Here is an 18,004-nt window from a genome sequence, read left to right as displayed (position 1 = left end):
ATACCAGCTGTCTAACGCTGTAATTGTACCGTGTAATCCCGCGATAGTCACTGACCCCCATCGCAGCCAGAATCACCACCCCCAACACACGCAGTTTGGAATCTGCATGCTTTCTTCTTCGATAAAAGTCAATATATACAAGCAGGGAATAAAGTCACTGGAATCTTGGTGGAGACACTGCAGATGCTCTTGTACTCAGACTGATAATGAGCTACCAGTGCTCGGTATTTCACATGCAAATCACAAGGCTGGAGTCCAGGAAAGAGGCGCGATTCAGACACACAAACTGATGTGAGAAGGGGATCAAACTAACAACCGGAATGAAGGAAAGATCCCAAAAGGTGCTGAGGAGGTCTAGACGTTGCCCCCATGTGGTGGACTGGTAATACTCTCTCAGGTACAAGCTGGATTAAAAGCTATGTACGTATGATTTAAATATTTAACACATTTATTTTGAGTATTTTACTCAATTACAGAGTCGTGCACATGGAGGGCTTTCCTTAGGGCCACAGTGACCCTCTGGTCCTGATCCATAACCCGACCACTGATGTATGATTGGGCCCAGCCCAGTAAGAACCCATTAGCACACTAGCCTGTAGCATCTTGGTGTTGGTGTGACTCGATCACTCGCTGGGGATGGGGCTGACTGGGAAGCAGCGTGTCACAAAAGGCTGAACGCTGCACAGGCACACACGATGGTGTCGTATGCTGTGTCGACCGAGGAAACCTGCCGTCTGGGGGGGGGCTCTTTTATGTGAGATAAACACTGAGGTTTGACATGTATGGGGGGGGGGGTTTAATGCCTTGCTGGGGGTGCCCCGCCCCCAAGAATCCACACCGGGTCAGTAATCATGTTGTCAGTCTGAGGTCAGTCTTACATGTTAAGGTGTTTATATAATCAGGAACCTGAACATGTGTTAATGAGCCCCTATTAGAAACTAAACCAAATACATCTCAATCAGCCGCTAAAACACAAACGTGCCACAGGAGCTGGGTGCTGCTGTGCTGAATACGAAGTGTATCTCTGTGTGAGGTGTGACATCACCGCACAGCGTGCTGAGGGCCCCACCCACCTACTGAGTGAATGGCTGCTATGGAAACAGGTAAAGGAATGTGAGAGAGCGCCAGGGGGACAGCTGGGCCAGAGCGTGGAAGGAATGGGCAGATTGGAGCCTTACGCACCCTCCTCTGCACTCCCAGTAAGCGGCAAAGTCACAGATGGGGTGTGAATGCGAAGGCTTGTGGGGACCGGTGGGTCCAAAAGTAGGCAGGACGGCAAAAGAGAGCGTTGATAGAGAGCGTTGATAGAGAGCATTGAGAGAGAGCGTTGCATGTGAGCGCTGAGATTGAGCATTGAGAGAGAGCGTCGTATGTGAATGTAGAGAGAGAGCCGTCATATGTGAATGTTGAGAGAGAGCGTTGCATGTGAGCGCTGAGATTGAGCATTGAGAGAGAGCGTCGTATGTGAATGTCGAGAGAGAGCGTCGTATGTGAATGTCGAGAGAGAGCGTCGTATGCGAGCGTTGAGGGAGAGCGTTACATGTGAGCCTTGAGAGAGAGCGTCGTGTGTGAGCATCAAGAGAGAGCGTTGAGAGAGAGCATCGTATGTGAACGCAGAGAGAGTCATATGTGAGCATCGCGAGAGAGCGTCGTGTGTGAGCGTCGAGAAAAAGCGTCGTGTGTGAGTGTCGAGAGACCGTCGTGTGTGAGCGTCAAGAGAGAGCATTGTATGTGAGCGTTGAGCGAGAGTGTCGTATGTGAGCGTCGAGAGAGCGTCGTGTGTGAGTGTTGCATATGAACATTGAAAGAGAGAGTTGCATGTGAGCATCGAGAGAGAGCATCAAGAGAGTGTAGCATGTGGGAATACAACCTTAAATCTTAAAGGCTACCATTAAACCATGATTAATATTAAAGAAGCAACCTGCCAAATGCCTTCACCTGGTTTATGATCAGCCGAGACTGTGCAGGGATGGATGGAAGTTTGGTCAGTCTGTTGGTTGATCACATCAGATGAGAAATTGAACATGTCACAAGCTCTGACATCACCGTGCTGGAGGTGGCTATTGGATGAAGGTCGTCATGCCTGGAAGTGGCCATCAGCTCACAGTGGCTGTTCCCACAGTCACTTCTCAAAAAAACAAAACATCCTTATTACAAAAAATCCTCATTTAAAAGACTTCCAGCTTGTCCGAGCCGTTATATTATGGGCTGCGAAATGCTAATCATCGTTTGGTAAGGCTGACTCTGTCTGAGGTGCTGACGTGCATCAGTGACTCAACATGTGTCCTGGGGGGTATTGGGGGGGCAGAGAGGGGACTGAGCTCCACTAGGGCTGTAATTACACATAATCATTAGTGTTATCCTGCACTTCCTGCCAGAGTTTTTCCTGAGAAATACAAAGCGTGTCGTGAGACTCTCCCCAAGGGCCCCGGTGGCCATCTGATAAATTCACCGTGTTGGTGCTGCTCGGTGACCTCCAGACCGTATGTCACCTTCCTCCAAGACAGAGTGTCAGAGGGACAATACTGACCCCACACGAATAAAGAATTCGCCCATCCGTGCCGCCAGCGACCCTCGTGAGCACCCCCGTTGCCCTGCGTCATGCGTCAGGCCTGTTCGCTGTCACGTCTCCATTCAGGGGAAGGTGTCACAGTTAAAGCGGTTGGCAAAATGCAGCCCCGCAGGGAAAAGCGATTCATAAATATAACAAATGCGAGGAAATCTCATCTCACTTTGCAATCCCCCGCAGCAGCAACAACAACAACAAAAAAACGTCAGCTGGCTGAGATACCGTGAGCAAACTTAGGTCCCAACTGGCTGTGTGATCTGAAAGCCTGGGCCACACAAACAGCCAATTATATGGGTGTGGCTTCTATAGCAGAGCAGGGCTTCATGGTGGATATTCCTGCAAACAAAACACAGGGCTTGTAAAAACCCAAATGTGAGCCTCACTGTTTCGAGCCTCGCGAAGGCCTGCCTTCTCACTGGAGAACGTCAGAGTCGCGAGAAGCGCAAATGGTCAGCATCATCAGATCCCTAAGCTTTGGACAAACATCCTTGCAGTGCAAGGAGATCAAGCTGCAGATGGGCTGCATTATTCCAAGCTGTAAGTAAAAACTATTCCGATCTGATCTTTCTGTTTCTTGCCTGAGTACAGAAAGATTACTGACTCCACGAACAATATAAACATTCCTATTTATAACCAGCCTGTGTTTCTCCCCTCAGCACCCACTGTGTTCCATCCAGCCGCATCGTCAGTGCCAGGCTCGGTCTTCCTAGATGGGTAAACACGGTTCCCACGGCAACATTGCTGAATTATCCAGCCATGTTCTTAGGAGCCAGATGCAGTATTGCTGCTCCTGGTCCCACACAGCCATGCGAAAGAGCCACCTACTGTAGTATGGATACCGGGTGGCCTCATTCAGCTACGGCAAAACGAATGCAAACAGACAGCAGACGCACTGAAACCTCGGTGAGGGCCGATGGATGGATGGATGGATGAGAGCTGTGACTGAGGGGGGGTGTCAGTCACCACATCAGTGACTCTGAGCCCCTAGACGAGAGAGAGAGACAGCCAGCATCTGAGGGCTTATTCAAACAGTGACCTTTAGCAAAGTAAATCAGTACAGATCTGCCCCCCCCCAGGCCTCAGCGTATGGATAGAGCTTACTGGAGGGGTCCGGCGATCTGGCACATTGACAAAGGGGACCTTAGAAAAATGATAAATGAAATAATTATCACATTCTTAACTGTGTAAAACCCGCATGGGCAGAACCGGTCATGTCAGAAAACTGCTGTTTATTCACTTTTTAAAGCTTCAGGGTCATTATTAAAAGTTCATGAGCCTATATGAAAGCTGTCTGCGCTCTCCTCCTGCAGCTTTTGTGAGCTGAAGCCCAGAGGCGTGAATCTGGAACCCAGCCAGATGGTAGGAATCAAAGGGGACACACACCTGATACAGGTAAACCCCCCCCCCCCCCCAAAGCCTCGGAGAGCGAGGTCAGGCAGCTCACTGAGTAACCATAGTCAACATTGGCCTGAGGGGACATTTAGTTGGGAATTATTGCACTGAGACCTGGGAATGGATCGGTATCAGGAAATGGCAGCAGGACGAAATGTACTGCTGCATCCCTCCGCCTTGCTGCGATGTGTCTCTCTCTTCATTTATTTCTGTATTCATTGCTCCTGGGCCATCATGGTGTTCAGGGCTTCATGAAAGATGCCAGGCCAATTTACAGACATGTCTGAGGAAAGGGAGCCAGCGATCACACTCAGAATGGATGGAGATCAAGGTCATGAGCAACCGGGCAACTTATGGACAAGCAGAGAAACCAGCCCACAGGGAGACAGATTACAGCACACAAATGTAACACCTATTTATTAAGGCAAACGGCTTGAGAAGCATCTGAGTGACTGTGAAAATTAATGTTCTATGGTATAGCACCAATGGGTTTGGGGTTCGAATCCCACCTTCTGTCTAATTGTGCAGGTAAGGTTCTTAAAAACAAACAGAATATAATCCAGTGACTCCAGCAACAAGCAGGCATTTTGAAAATACAGCCAGTGACAGCCCAACTTCAGTCCCATGCTTTGCCCGAAAGCCGGAATTTTCCATGAAACGGTGTCTTGTAGAGCAGTGTTAATTTTGACAGCAAATTTTTATTTAGTTTTAGTCATGGTCTTTTGACTAAAATGTAATTTAGTTTCAGTCATAATTTAGTCATCTAAATTATTTTAGTTTTAGTCTAGTTTTAGTCAACTAAATGTAAGATTATAGTTGACTAAAACTACAGTTGATTTAGTCAACTAAAATTAAAAGTGCAAAGTGTAATGTTTAAAGTTTCCCTTCGATTTCTGAAAGTCATTATGTTCAAGATGAAATTAAACCAATGTTAAGGAATGGTGTTAAGGTCTGACTGTGCAGTACACATATACACAGATTTCACAAACGTTTTTATTTACCCGGAAACTGAGTACTGTAAAATCAGTAGTGCCATTAGTGCAAAAATAAAATCACTTTGAAGAAAAAGTGCTGTAATGCCACCAGGCCTGCTCTTTCTGAATATTAAAATGAAAATATTAAAATAAATATTTGTAATATTTTTATTTGCTATTGTTCGCTGTTAAATGTTTCACCTCAATTCTCAATTCATTCTCAAATATGTTCAAAGAAAAAGACCAATAACGCTCTCAGGGATTTATACCCATTATCAAGAAAAAAAAATTGCGAACACTGAAAACGTACTTTTCAAGGGCTACCATGCAGTAGCAGGAAGTACAACCATTGTATGTTAGCATTTTCAGCATCAAAATAATTACCCCAAGGCTCCAATTCTATTAGTGTGTAGAGCCAAAAATCAACTCTCCCCTCTTTCAGGTGATTTCATGTTCGTTGAAGATTCTGCTTTTTTTTTTTTTTTTTTACTGTATTAAGTAATGTTATCTGTTATATAAATCAACTCAGGTGAAACAAAAAATGTAAGTTTTTAGGGTTGCTAAATCTCAAGCATCTGGCATGACACACGCTTTCTGACACGCAGGAAATCTTACGGCAAATCTATATTATTCCATTATAAACCTAAAATTAGCTACATCAAAGGAGTATTTACACGGTTAAATACAGAAGCAGACTATTTACAAGGTAAGTTACATGTGTGTCCCCTCAACTCGAACTGAAAATCTCACTCCAGCCAGCTGGCCGAAGTTGGCAACCCCGCGTTTTATTTGAAATAAAAAGTAAAATGCACTGTTTTCGCCTGAAACGGCTCGTCATTCCGTTTGCGTTGTTACTCCGACAAATATAAAACGAATATGAGGAAAAACACGTCACGTTTTATATCTTTTCAAAATAATATGACCGCTCATATCCTACTCTAATGGCGATTGAAGTGATAAGTTCGTATACATTTATATTAAAACAAGACTTTAATTTTATTACCGGTGTGAGATTATCGAAACCAATACTTAAATATAATATAAATAGGCCTATACAATAAAATGACATAGACACGACTGAATTACGGTTTTACAGTTTAAGTTAAGCACTTTATTCAAACATGCACAATTTTCATTTTTTTTCTCTCTTATTTTGAAATGCAGCCCTACTTTTATTTAATAAATGAGAAAACATTATACATACCGGCAGTCGTACATATATGTTCAGCTCTATGTCACGTGACAATAAATATTGTCAAAAAGTTTTTTAATTGTGTATTTGATTTGACAGTAAGGTATGATTATGTAACCCTGCCCTACAATTACATGCAATGTTGGTACAACTAACAGGCTACTTAAATATATATCACACTAAATTAGGACCTTCCGGACCTTTGGTTCAAGAAATTTTCTCTAACTTGACCTCTTTAAATTGTAGTTGAATACCCCTGCCTTACGCGAACTACATTAGTTCTGATTGTAACTGGCAAACATTTTCGTCTTGTTTTTAATCGTTGATGAAAGTGTCAATACACTTCATCATAGTCTTAGGCCTCGCAAAATCATTTTTATTTAGTCTTGTTTTAGTATGAAAATAAAGGTCGTTGATGATGACGAAAATGTTTCATTAACAAAATTAACACTGGTCCAGATCAGGTACTCGATGGCAGGTACTCAACAAAAAGGCCAGGATGCTTCAATCCACAAGGCAGAGCTGCCCTCGAGGGGCACGGTCCAAGTTCAGAATGGTCTTGGCATGAATTTTTGGATCCAGGCACTGGCCATTGTACAGTCTGAATCATGGACAGATGGAAAAACGCCCCCCCGGCAAGCTAGGCGTGGGCTGCAGCAAGGAGACCCCCCCCCCCCCCCACCCCAACGGCGCAGATAAAAAAACGAAACCCTCCTAAGCCAACCGAGGCCGCTTACTAAATGGATCTGAATTTGAACCCGGGGCTGGTTAATACAGATAGTGGTACCTCGGTTCTCGAACTAGAACTCGAATTTCTTGAAAGTCGAACAAACCAGTTTGACCTAGAACTCGATCTGAATATCAGAAGTCGAACCATGAACGCTGACCTAATATAATTTGTATGCGCCAGGAAATGAGTCATACTACAATGCAATTCTTACTTGAATGCCTTCTTCACGTACTGGACGATTAACCAAATAAAGCAGTGCAACATTACAGTAACTGACAATAAATAAACCACTAACTTACGTGTACTATTAGAGCATTTATGTCATTTATTTAAACTTTATTTTACCAGGTAAATTAACTGAAAACCAGTTCTCACTGCTTTACGTGATATTCGGGAGAAATAGCAAATTACGCATCGGAACTGCCTGGGATACAAACGTCATGTGTGTAACTAAACTCTTCAGCCAATAAGGGCAAAGGTGTGTCGTCACGGAGGCAGTTCCAGTTTGTGCAGCCGGGTGAGAGGTCGCAATGCATCTAACCGTAATGCATTGCGTCAGGATCAGAATGCGTTGGTTTAAGCCAGCGCTGTAAGCAAGTCGAACGCACCCAATGACCGGACTGGGGAAACAAACTGAAACGCGGACTTAATATAGAGGACTAATGACAACAACCAGAAACAGCTGATCACATGGGGATCCCACACGAGGTTAACGAGGGGGCGTGGCACACGGAAGGAGCGGACGATCGGGGCAGGACAAGGGTAATGTTGGGATAAGATCTTTATCGTTTTGGAAGCCATTAAGAAAAAAATGCTCTTCTTGTTTTATCCTGATCATTTTGTGTTTAAATGTTAAAAAAAAACAAACATATTTAGGTGTAATTTTTGGGGGCTGGGAACCAATTAATTGGTTTTCCATTATTTCTTATTGGAAAAATTTGATCAGAACTCAAACTTTTTAGGATTCGATCCAGAGTCCGGAACGGATTAAGTTCGAGAACTAAGGTACCACTGTATTTGACTCTTTTATGGCACATGTTGCGTTTGCTGCCTTTCTGCATTGCAGGTGGCGCGATACGGGCACAGTGACTGCCGGAGACTGCAGTTACGGACCAACCCCATGCAGCTCTTCCCAGGAGAGACACGCCTAAGGCTTAACTGTCAATCAAGACGGCTGCCTGTACACTCTCAGACGCTACGCAGCGCACTCTGTCGTGGCATGAGCCCAGATGACACCCCCCATCCTAAGGAGAGCACACCTGGCTGGAAATCCCAGGTTTGTCAAATCATGTAGCCCTGACGAGCAGACGATAAAGCAAAGGCATTGTTTATTAATGTCGTGCGTTAGGCTGAAACACTGCTGTCTGATCACTTTGCTCCTCATTTCAGTAATGGCAGGTCTGTCCAGGTATCACAGAAGATGAGTATTTCCAAACTCTGACTGACCTATTCTAGCAGAAAGCCAGCCAGAAAAAATCAAAAGCCAATCAGAGTAAGTCCCCCAAAGACCAATCAGAGTAAGTCTCCCAAAGGCCGAAGGCCAATCAGAGTAAGTCTCCCAAAGGCCAAAGGTCAGTCAGAGTAAGTCTCCTAAAGGCCGAAGGCCAATCAGAGTAAGTCTCCCAAAGGCCAAAGGTCAGTCAGAGTAAGTCTCCTAAAGGCCGAAGGCCAATCAGAGTAAGTCTGTCTGCATGCCAGTCCGGTCCCCGCCAGCTGAGACTCACCGTGATGATGAGGTCTTTCTCCTGGAAGTACTTGACCAGTGGGATGGCGTTCTGCTTGAAGTTGGCCAGCCGGCGCTCGGTAGCCTTGGGGTTGTCGTCTGGGCGGCCCTGCTGCTCTGCCCGCTTCTCCAGACGCTCCTTCAGGCGGCTGTTTGCGCAGGCGAGGAACAGCACCAGGTCGGGCGTGCAGATCTGCGGGGTCAGGGGGTGTCGACACAGACATGCGCCTTCAGTGCAGACCTGCAGCCGGTCGCAGGCCGTTACCGAGTGAAGCGAGCAGAGCATTTACATATGCAAACGCTGCAATACGTGAAGGTTTCACACATGCGATAAAAACGTGGAGATGCCAGGGAAGGAACAGGAAAAGGCCGTCAACCTGGGGCAGAAACAAAATATGTTAGCAATTTCCGCATCGTTAGCATTAAGCTAGAATGTGTCTCTCTGCACGGTCTGTTCTTCTGTGAGGGATTACTGATGTTAACAAACTCATGGTGGTCCTGTGCCCCTCCCCGAAGGAGCCCTCGCTGGAAACAAATGAGCGTTTCTGAGACTGGACTCTGGCAACCAATTTAAATTTGAAATTATTCTTACAGAAAAATAACAACACAACTGTATCACGACCACCTGGGCTAAATCAAAGTTCACGTTGCCATGGTTACCACATATCTGCCCTGGTTTTTTTTTGCTAGTAATTTCTCCTTAGGTGTTGCCTTCAGTGAGATCTGAGCGATGGATATAAATGACTCAGTAATATAGTGCAAGGAAATGTGTTAGAAGGCAAGAATGCGTACAATGTGAAGCCGCCATTTTTGGAACCTAAAATAAATCAACAAGCTGTCATCCGAAACGATTAACCCAAGGCAATGAGAGCAACGGCATATAAATACTTCATAGACCTTGACAGGATCCTACGGGGATAACTGTCCCATGGGCAGGACCCCCCCAGAGTGTTGCACGCTTAATGCGTACCCATAGGGTGCTGAACTGCTCGATTCAGGACAATGGGCTGCCCTTCAGGGCTATCCTAAAAAAAATAGATTTTCAAGCCATACCTTTTTATCGACCCCCTACGTTTGTACATTCTGATATATATATATTCATATATTTGTACATATGAAAAAATGGAAATGATCAGACTTATGAACCCCCCCTGAGTCGCGACATGCTGTACTGGTCCTTTTACTGTTTTGCAAACCGGTCTGTGGAGAACAAAAGAGGGGCGGGGTTTATGCGGGGTGCCGGGCGAGAGAGGGGCGGGGTTTATGCGGGGTGCCGGGCAGGAGAGGGGCGGGGTTTATGCCGGGGGCCGGGCGGGAGAGGGGCGGGGTTTATGCGGGGTGCCGGGCGGGAGAGGGGCGGGGTTTATGCGGGGTGCCGGGCGGGAGAGGGGCGGGGTTTATGCGGGGTGCCGGGAGGGAGAGGGGCGGGGTTTATGCGGGGTGCCGGGCGAGAGAGGGGCGGGGTTTATGCGGGGTGCCGGGAGGGAGAGGGGCGGGGTTTATGCGGGGTGCCGGGCGGGAGAGGCGCGGGGTTTATGCGGGGTGCCAGGCGGGAGAGGGGCGGGGTTTATGCGGGGTGCCGGGCGGGAGAGGGGCGGGGTTTATGCGGGGTGCCGGGAGGGAGAGGGGCGGGGTTTATGCGGGGTGCCGGGCGGGAGAGGGGCGGGGTTTATGCGGGGTGCCGGGCGGGAGAGGGGCGGGGTTTATGCGGGGTGCCGGGAGGGAGAGGGGCGGGGTTTATGCGGGGTGCCGGGCGGGAGAGCAGCTGTGTGTCTGTACCCATCCCGTCATGGCCCTCACGTCACTCCCGTCTCGTTCGCTGCCGGGACCAGCTGGTCAGGCACCTGTGCAGCATGCAGGGCCCCACGGTGATTCTCCGGTGCTCTTTCCCTTCCATTACAGATTACGGGAGGCATGTTATGCAATGGATGTAATCAAGCAAATGCAATTGTTTTTCAATCTGTACTATGGAGAGCTGGTCCGTGGAGCTCCAACAATATTAAAGGCAAAATTTTACGATGCAATAGTGATCTGAGTATGGCAGCCTGCAATTCGCCCATGCTTACGTAAACATGATTAGCCTCTTCTCCAGCAGGGGGCAGCGGCTGTCAGCTGTCCCCAGATATCAGAAGTAAACAGAAAACACCATTAATCAATGTGGCTGTAGAATGCAGACCTCGGGCTGTCATTAACCCAGTGCCCCCTGCCTCGTTCACACATGGTAATGACAGAACAGGCCCCAGCACCCCATTGGTTTAACCATTAAGGTCCCGTTGACATAAAATTAGGAGGAAACTTCTGCTGTGTAATCCAGGAGACCTTCGGCAAACACTGACTGAACTGGTGCTGGTTCAGGTAAAATGTGTATGACAGACACATGTTTAGCCACCTCTGTACAGGAGAGCCCATGGATGCATCAGACAAGGCACTGGAGAATAACCATAACCATAATCATAACCGCAATCATAATCGTAACCATAGTCATAACCATAATTCTAACCGTAACCATAATCATAACCATAACCGTAACTATAACCGTAACCGTAACCGTAACCCAACCCCCGAGCCCCTGTCAGCCTGTCAGCGGACGGGCGCATGGTGGCCTCACTTGGGCTGTGTCGCACTCTGGGCATGGCGGCTCAGCCCAGCTTAACCCCCCACGCAGGGAAACCTGCCTCAGATCCTCAGGACCAAAGGAACATGGCAGAGAAACAGAGAAACATATCTGGCAATAAAAAGCAGCCTCACCACTGCTCAGACCCCCTGCCATTCTGCAGACCACCTGTCAGTCTCAAGGATTCTGCAGACAATTCGGCCCTCCTGAGCTAATCCCCCAGCCCCCCCGTATCCCTCAGCCCACACTCACCTATGAGGACGGCATCACTCCCCCCCCCCCACTGGCCCATTCCCAGCAATGATTGGCTCATTGGTCATCTTGAGTGCAGTCTGACTGCGCCAGAACAATAAGGGGAGGTCTGTCTCTCCCGCACAGCCCCATGGCACAGGCGGCTTCCTCACACAGCCGCGGGGGGCTGTAAACACAAATACATCAAATAAACTGCGTTTGAAACCTATAAACAAGACAGCCTTATGAAAAAAAGTGACTAAACTAGTAGTTTTAAAGAAAGTATTTCATTTCCCTGATGTTTGTGGTGCATTTCATAGAGTACAGCCTAATATGTCCCCCCAGGTACCTTAAATGGCTGATTACCTTTTCGTGATCTTAAAGGGTGGGGGGACCAGATGGCCAGGGGTGTGTATTCACAGAAGACGTGCTACAGCTCCCAGCTCCCAGACTAGCGCAAGAAGAGACATTTTCTCCTCCTGGAAACGCCACTTTCAAACCCTCTCTGGCAATATCAACACAATGGTATTCAGGTGGATTTGACAGTCAGCTTTCCAGCTCCCGGCCGAGTGCTGTCACGAGGGCTCTCTGGAGCGCCGTGACTGTAATTGGCCATGCTGTGGTGCCATGCTGTGCTGTGCCACAGTGCGCCGTGGTGTGCTGCATTATGCTGTGCTATGCCACAGTGTGCCGTGGTGTGCTGCATTGTACTGTGCTGCGCTGTGCCACAGTGTGCCGTGGTGTGCTGCATTGTGCTGTGCTGTGCTGTGCCACAGTGTGCCGTGGTGTTCTGCATTATGCTGTGCTGTGCCACAGTGTGCCGTGGTGTTCTGCATTATGCTGTGCTGTGCCACAGTGTGCCGTGGTGTGCTGCATTATGCTGTGCTGTGCCACAGTGTGCCGTGGTGTTCTGCATTATGCTGTGCTGTGCCACAGTGTGCCGTGGTGTGCTGCATTGTACTGTGCTGTGCTGTGCCTCAGTGTGCCGTGGTGTGCTGCATTGTGCTGTGCTGTGCTGTGCCACAGTGTGCCGTGGTGTTCTGCATTATGCTGTGCTGTGCCACAGTGTGCCGTGGTGTGCTGCATTATGCTGTGCTGTGCCACAGTGTGCCGTGGTGTGCTGCATTGTACTGTGCCGTGGTATGCCTCGCTATGCTGTGTTGTGCCCCAGTGTGCTGTGCCGTGCTGTGCCCTGGTGTGCTGCACTGTGCCATACTGTGCCGTGTTGTTCCGCGGTGTCCCACACTGTACCATCATCTCTGCCATATCAATCATCCAGTGAAACCAGCACAAAACCAAAGCAGAGACACATGTTGGGAATCATCTTCTAATGTCACCTGATGCTTCAAGTATTAAGAAATCGCTGGTGAATTGTCTCCACTGCTGTTGTATCTGACTAGCTAATACCTGCCCAACAAACTGCAACAAACTGCAACAAACTGCAAAGAGAACAGTGAGAGAATCACACATGAATACATCAGGAAGGAATAACGTAGCGTCAAGGCGCTCACCTGATCCTCGAAGGACAGGGCCTGTCCGACATCTCGCGGGAAGCCGTCGATGACGATTCCAGTGGCATCTGGGATCTTCATGATCTTCTGCTTGATCTCGGTTATGGTCGTCTCCTGAAGAGGCACAGTGGAGAGTGAGTCAGTAGGGCCGCACACAGACATGGCCTGGCCTCTCCAGGTCTCCCCCATTCTCTCTTCTCCTTCACCCCTAAGCTTCCCATTCAGTGCTAACTGTAGACAGCTTTCTGCTTGTCTGCATGTTGAGCTTTGTGGGGGGTGTATGAACCACAGTGACACAGACACCCTCCACCCCATTAACCTTCTGCAGGTCACATCCTCACAGCAGCATCAGACAGCTCGGCCTGACCGAGGTTCTGGCGCTCCGTGGCGTGGTGGCGCTCCGCTGGTGCGGACCCACCTGGGGCGCCAGCTCCCCGTTGGTGATGATCTTGGCGATGAGGCCCCATTTCCTGTTGCTGGTGGCGTTGTGGATCATCTTCTTCCTCAGCAGCTCACCGACCGACACGTACTGGAAGCTGTAGCGCTCGGCGATTTTCAGGCTCTGCGTGCCCTTGCCGCTGCCCGGGCCACCTGGCGGGGGGGGCAGGGAGGTGCTCTTTGAAGACCCCGGTGTGTGACAGAAGGTGACAAAGTGTGGTGTATTTTTATACCTCAAATACACCCCCCCCCAGATGCTGCAACAGTCCAGCAGAGCTCAAACAAAAATGTCCCGGGGGCCCTGGGCATGACAGTAAGGTCATAGGGGTCAGCTCTGTTTGCAGGTGTCTTGAAATATTAAGTGCCTGAGATCTATCAGTGCTTAGGAAGCAGGACAGGCCACACTGTTGCCCATCAGCAGGGCACCCAGTAGCAGCCCCCCTTTGTTGTGAGCCCAGTAACGAGGCTGGGGGCGGCTTTGATCGGCTGACCTCACCCTGAGGATCTGAAGCCGGCATGGTGGGGGGGGCATTTGGCCCACCGAGGTCACTCGGGTACATGACTGAGCTGGAGCGACCCTAATAAGCGATCCGACCCGCTGTGGGACGCAGGCCATCGTGTTCCATCCTTCCGCATTTCAGCACCATCAATAAGCTAGTTCACCTCTTGCAATTCAATGCGGCCAAGCACATGCTCATGCTTATGCCCCCCACCCCCATGGCTGTCCTGAAGCAGGGCATTTCTGTAGCCCCCCCCCCACACCAAAGCACAGAATATTCAATTAAGCTAAATTAACATCACTTAACTAATCATAATGCTACAGCCAGTTACGTAAAACAGGACAGCACGTCAGCGAGATGCTCAGAAGTTCAGCTTCGTCAGGACCAGTGCTTGGGAACAGGGACCAGTGGCTGGCATCACCAATCAAAGCACACATGCAGGCCTTTGCGAGAGAAGCCGCTTGGAGAGAAGACCCAATAGGATTACATGACCTGTACCAACCACCAGGACATACCAGCTAACAGGACGTACCACCCAACGGGACATACCATCTAACTGGATGTACCAACTAACAGGACATACCAGCCAATGGGACGTACCAACTAACAGGATGTACCAACCAATGGGACATACCAACTAACAGGATGTACCAGCCAATGGGACGTACCAACTAACTGGATGTACCAATTAACAGGACATACCAGCCAATGGGACGTGCCAACTAACAGGACGTACCACCCAACGGGACATACCATCTAACTGGACGTACCAACTAACAGGATGTACCAGCCAATGGGACGTACCAACTAACTGGATGTACCAATTAACAGGACATACCAGCCAATAAGAACATAAGAACATAAGAACATAAGAAATTTACAAACGAGAGGAGGCCATTCGGCCCATCAAGCTCGTTTGGGGAGAACTTAGCTAATAGCTCAGAGTTGTTAAAATCTTATCTAGCTCTGATTTAAAGGAACCCATGGTTTTAGCTTCCACTACAATAGCAGGAAGACTATTCCATACTCTGACTATACGCTGTGTAAAGAAGTGCTTCCTCAAATTTGTTTTAAAATGTTCTCCCGCTAATTTCCACTTATGGCCACGAGTTCTAGTATTTAGACTAATATTGAAATAGTCATTTGGCTGAACAGCATCCAGACCCGTTAGAATCTTATAGACCTGAATCATATCCCCCCTTAGTCTCCTTTGCTCAAGGCTGAACAGATTCAGTTCCGCTAACCTCTCCTCGTAAGACATTCCTCTAAGACCAGGAATCATTCTCGTAGCTCTTCGTTGCACCTTTTCTAAGGCAGCAATGTCCTTCTTGAGGTATGGTGACCAAACCTGCACACAGTATTCTAGGTGGGGTCTTACCAAGGAATTATATAAGTGTAACATCACCTCCCTTGACTTAAACTCCACACATCTAGAGATATAACCCAACATTCTGTTCGCCTTTTTTATTGCTTCCCCACATTGGCGAGAGTGGGACATGGAAGCATCAACATACATACCGAGATCTTTCTCGTAATCAGCTACCTTTATTTCAGTGGAACCCATAAAATATCTGTACTGTATATTTCTGCTCCCTGCATGGATTACCTTACATTTATCTGTGTTAAATTTCATCTGCCAAGTATCAGCCCATTCGCTAATTAAATCCAGATCCCGTTGAAGCCTCTCTGCTGCTAGATTAGTATCTGCTACCCCGCCCACCTTAGTGTCGTCTGCAAATTTAACCAGTTTACTGTATGTATTCGTGTCAATATCATTAATGTAAATTAGGAACAATAGTGGTCCTAAAATTGAACCCTGCGGTACCCCACTATAAACGGAGGCCCACTGTAACATAGTGCCTCTAATAACTACTCGCTGCTTCCTATCAGTTAGCCAGTTTTTGATCCAAGCTGCCACAGTTCCTAAAATTCCTGCAGCTTTAAGCTTTAACAAGAGCCGTTTGTGGGGGACAACATCAAAGGCTTTCTGGAAATCTAAGTAAATAGGACATACCAACTAACTGGACGTACCAGCCAATGGGACGTACCAACTAACTGGACGTACCAACTAACAGGACGTACCAGCCAATGGGACGTACCAACTAACAAGACGTACCAGCCAATGGGACGTACCAAATAACAAGACGTACCAGCCAATGGGACGTACCAACTAACAGGACGTACCAGCCAATGGGACGTACCAACTAACTGGACGTACCAACTAACAGGACGTACCAGCCAATGGGACGTACCAACTAACAAGACGTACCAGCCAATGGGACGTACCAACTAACAAGACGTACCAGCCAATGGGACGTACCAAATAACAAGACGTACCAGCCAATGGGACGTACCAACTAACAGGACGTACCAGCCAATGGGACGTACCAACTAACTGGACGTACCAACTAACAGGACGTACCAGCCAATGGGACGTACCAACTAACAAGACGTACCAGCCAATGGGACATACCAACTAACAGGACGTATCAGGCAATGGGACGTACCACCCAACGGGACATAGCTACTGATAGCATGTTTCATCTTACAGGATGTGTTCCTGTGTTAACAGCTTCTCTTTGTATGTTACATGCGACACATTTATAGGGCCTCGCCCAGGAGCAGAGACATTGTTCTTGGAGAGTATATAGAAAGGACCACCCTCATTTTACTAGGGACATCATGAAATTGACACCAAAATGACCTCATCCCGCTGAATTAAGTTCGCCTTTTTTATACCAAAGAACAGAAAAAAGTCCTGAAATATATTTACAATCATTAATATTTTTTATATATGTTGTTATTCTTTCTCCTTCTGCAGTAATAAACTTTTACAGTAAATGCATAAAAAATAAATGGGTGTTTAACTCATCTATATTTTTTTTTTAATCTTGTAAATCTAGCCTAATAACTTCAGGTACTAGTTCAGCAATAACTGCTGTGTATAATAGGAAGTTGTACAGCTGCACATTTTCCATAAATAAATACAGTGTATATACACAGTGCAGGCATAATCTTTTCCTGTTCGTTTGTCACATGACCATACCTCTAAGCCCCAGGCGTGTCACTGGCCAAACAGACTCCTTACCGATGACGAGGATGACTTTGGGCCGCGGCTTGGATGGATCAAACACCTCATACTCCTCAATGAGCTCGGCGGTCTCGGACAGGTCGGAGTCACTCTCAATGGAGAACTGGTGGATGGGGGGCAGCCGGTCGTAGCGGCGGTAGGGGAAGCTGGGGCTGTCCGGCAGCACTGAAACACCAACACTGACCAATCACATGGGGAAACTCTCCCGATGAAGCAGGGGGACTGACTAATCACACCAGGGATCTCTCCAGATAAGGGGGCATGGGCAGACTGACCAATCACACTGTGATTCTCTCCCGATAAAGGGGGGGGACGGGACGGCAGACTGACCAATCACACAATGAATCTCTCCTAATGAGGGGGGGGGGGGGCACACTGACCAATCAATGAGCCTCTCCCCGTAATGAAAGGCAGATATCACTGGGACCTGTTACATTATTTTTGCATTTTGTTTATTAGAGTTTATCAAAGCAGCACATATTTCTGAGAAATCAGGGTCAGCCAGTCCCTGGAGCAGCTGCAGATTGAGGGCCTCACTCAGGGGCCCAATGGTGACATCACCCTGCCGACCCCAGATTTATACTGATAACATTCCACTCACACGCACAGCACCCTAACCACTGAACCACACACATCGGTGGCCTGGAGTTGGTGGCTTATTTTTGGAAAGTGAAAATTGGCCGGGTGACATCTCAGCTGCTTTGCATAATGTTTCCATAAATCCTCACTTCACTGGAGATGGCTGAGATATCCCAGCCATTTTGCATCCACCTTTGATTACAGAAGCGCAGTGACATTGTTTGCTGGGACCTGTCTGCGTGCGAGCTCTCTACACTTGTTTTCAGTATCATTGATATTTTCAGTATCAGAGATTATTTCCTGGTTTCCAAAATTACCATTAAATATCAGAAGGTTTTCAGTGAAGCATAAATTCACCAGGATTGTCTAGGTCTGCTGACGTGTTCAAAGTATGTAGTGTAAGTTCCCCTCTGGACACTAATTTCTGAAGCGCAGCCTCATCTGTCCTCTTATAACCAGC

At 47.8% G+C, this 18,004-nt stretch overlaps 1 protein-coding gene across 1 annotated transcript in view; it reads right to left on the bottom strand.

The window, feature by feature from the left end:
- ak5 (adenylate kinase 5) overlaps window positions 1-18,004 on the bottom strand; it is a 40,866-nt gene that overhangs the window by 19,673 nt on the left and 3,189 nt on the right. The window contains exons 3-6 of the mRNA XM_072704336.1: window positions 16,963-17,130; window positions 13,355-13,527; window positions 12,937-13,050; window positions 8,582-8,773 (exon numbers count right to left, since the gene is read on the bottom strand). Of these exons, the coding sequence (XP_072560437.1) occupies window positions 8,582-8,773; window positions 12,937-13,050; window positions 13,355-13,527; window positions 16,963-17,130 (647 nt within the window). The remainder of the gene's footprint in view (window positions 1-8,581; window positions 8,774-12,936; window positions 13,051-13,354; window positions 13,528-16,962; window positions 17,131-18,004) is intronic.

The sequence above is a fragment of the Paramormyrops kingsleyae genome, chromosome 21, assembly GCF_048594095.1.
Source record: "Paramormyrops kingsleyae isolate MSU_618 chromosome 21, PKINGS_0.4, whole genome shotgun sequence".
Classification (NCBI taxonomy): Eukaryota; Metazoa; Chordata; class Actinopteri; order Osteoglossiformes; family Mormyridae; genus Paramormyrops; species Paramormyrops kingsleyae.
The sequence above is the reverse complement of the archived record's forward strand: the minus strand, read 5'-3'. Positions and strand labels throughout refer to the sequence as shown.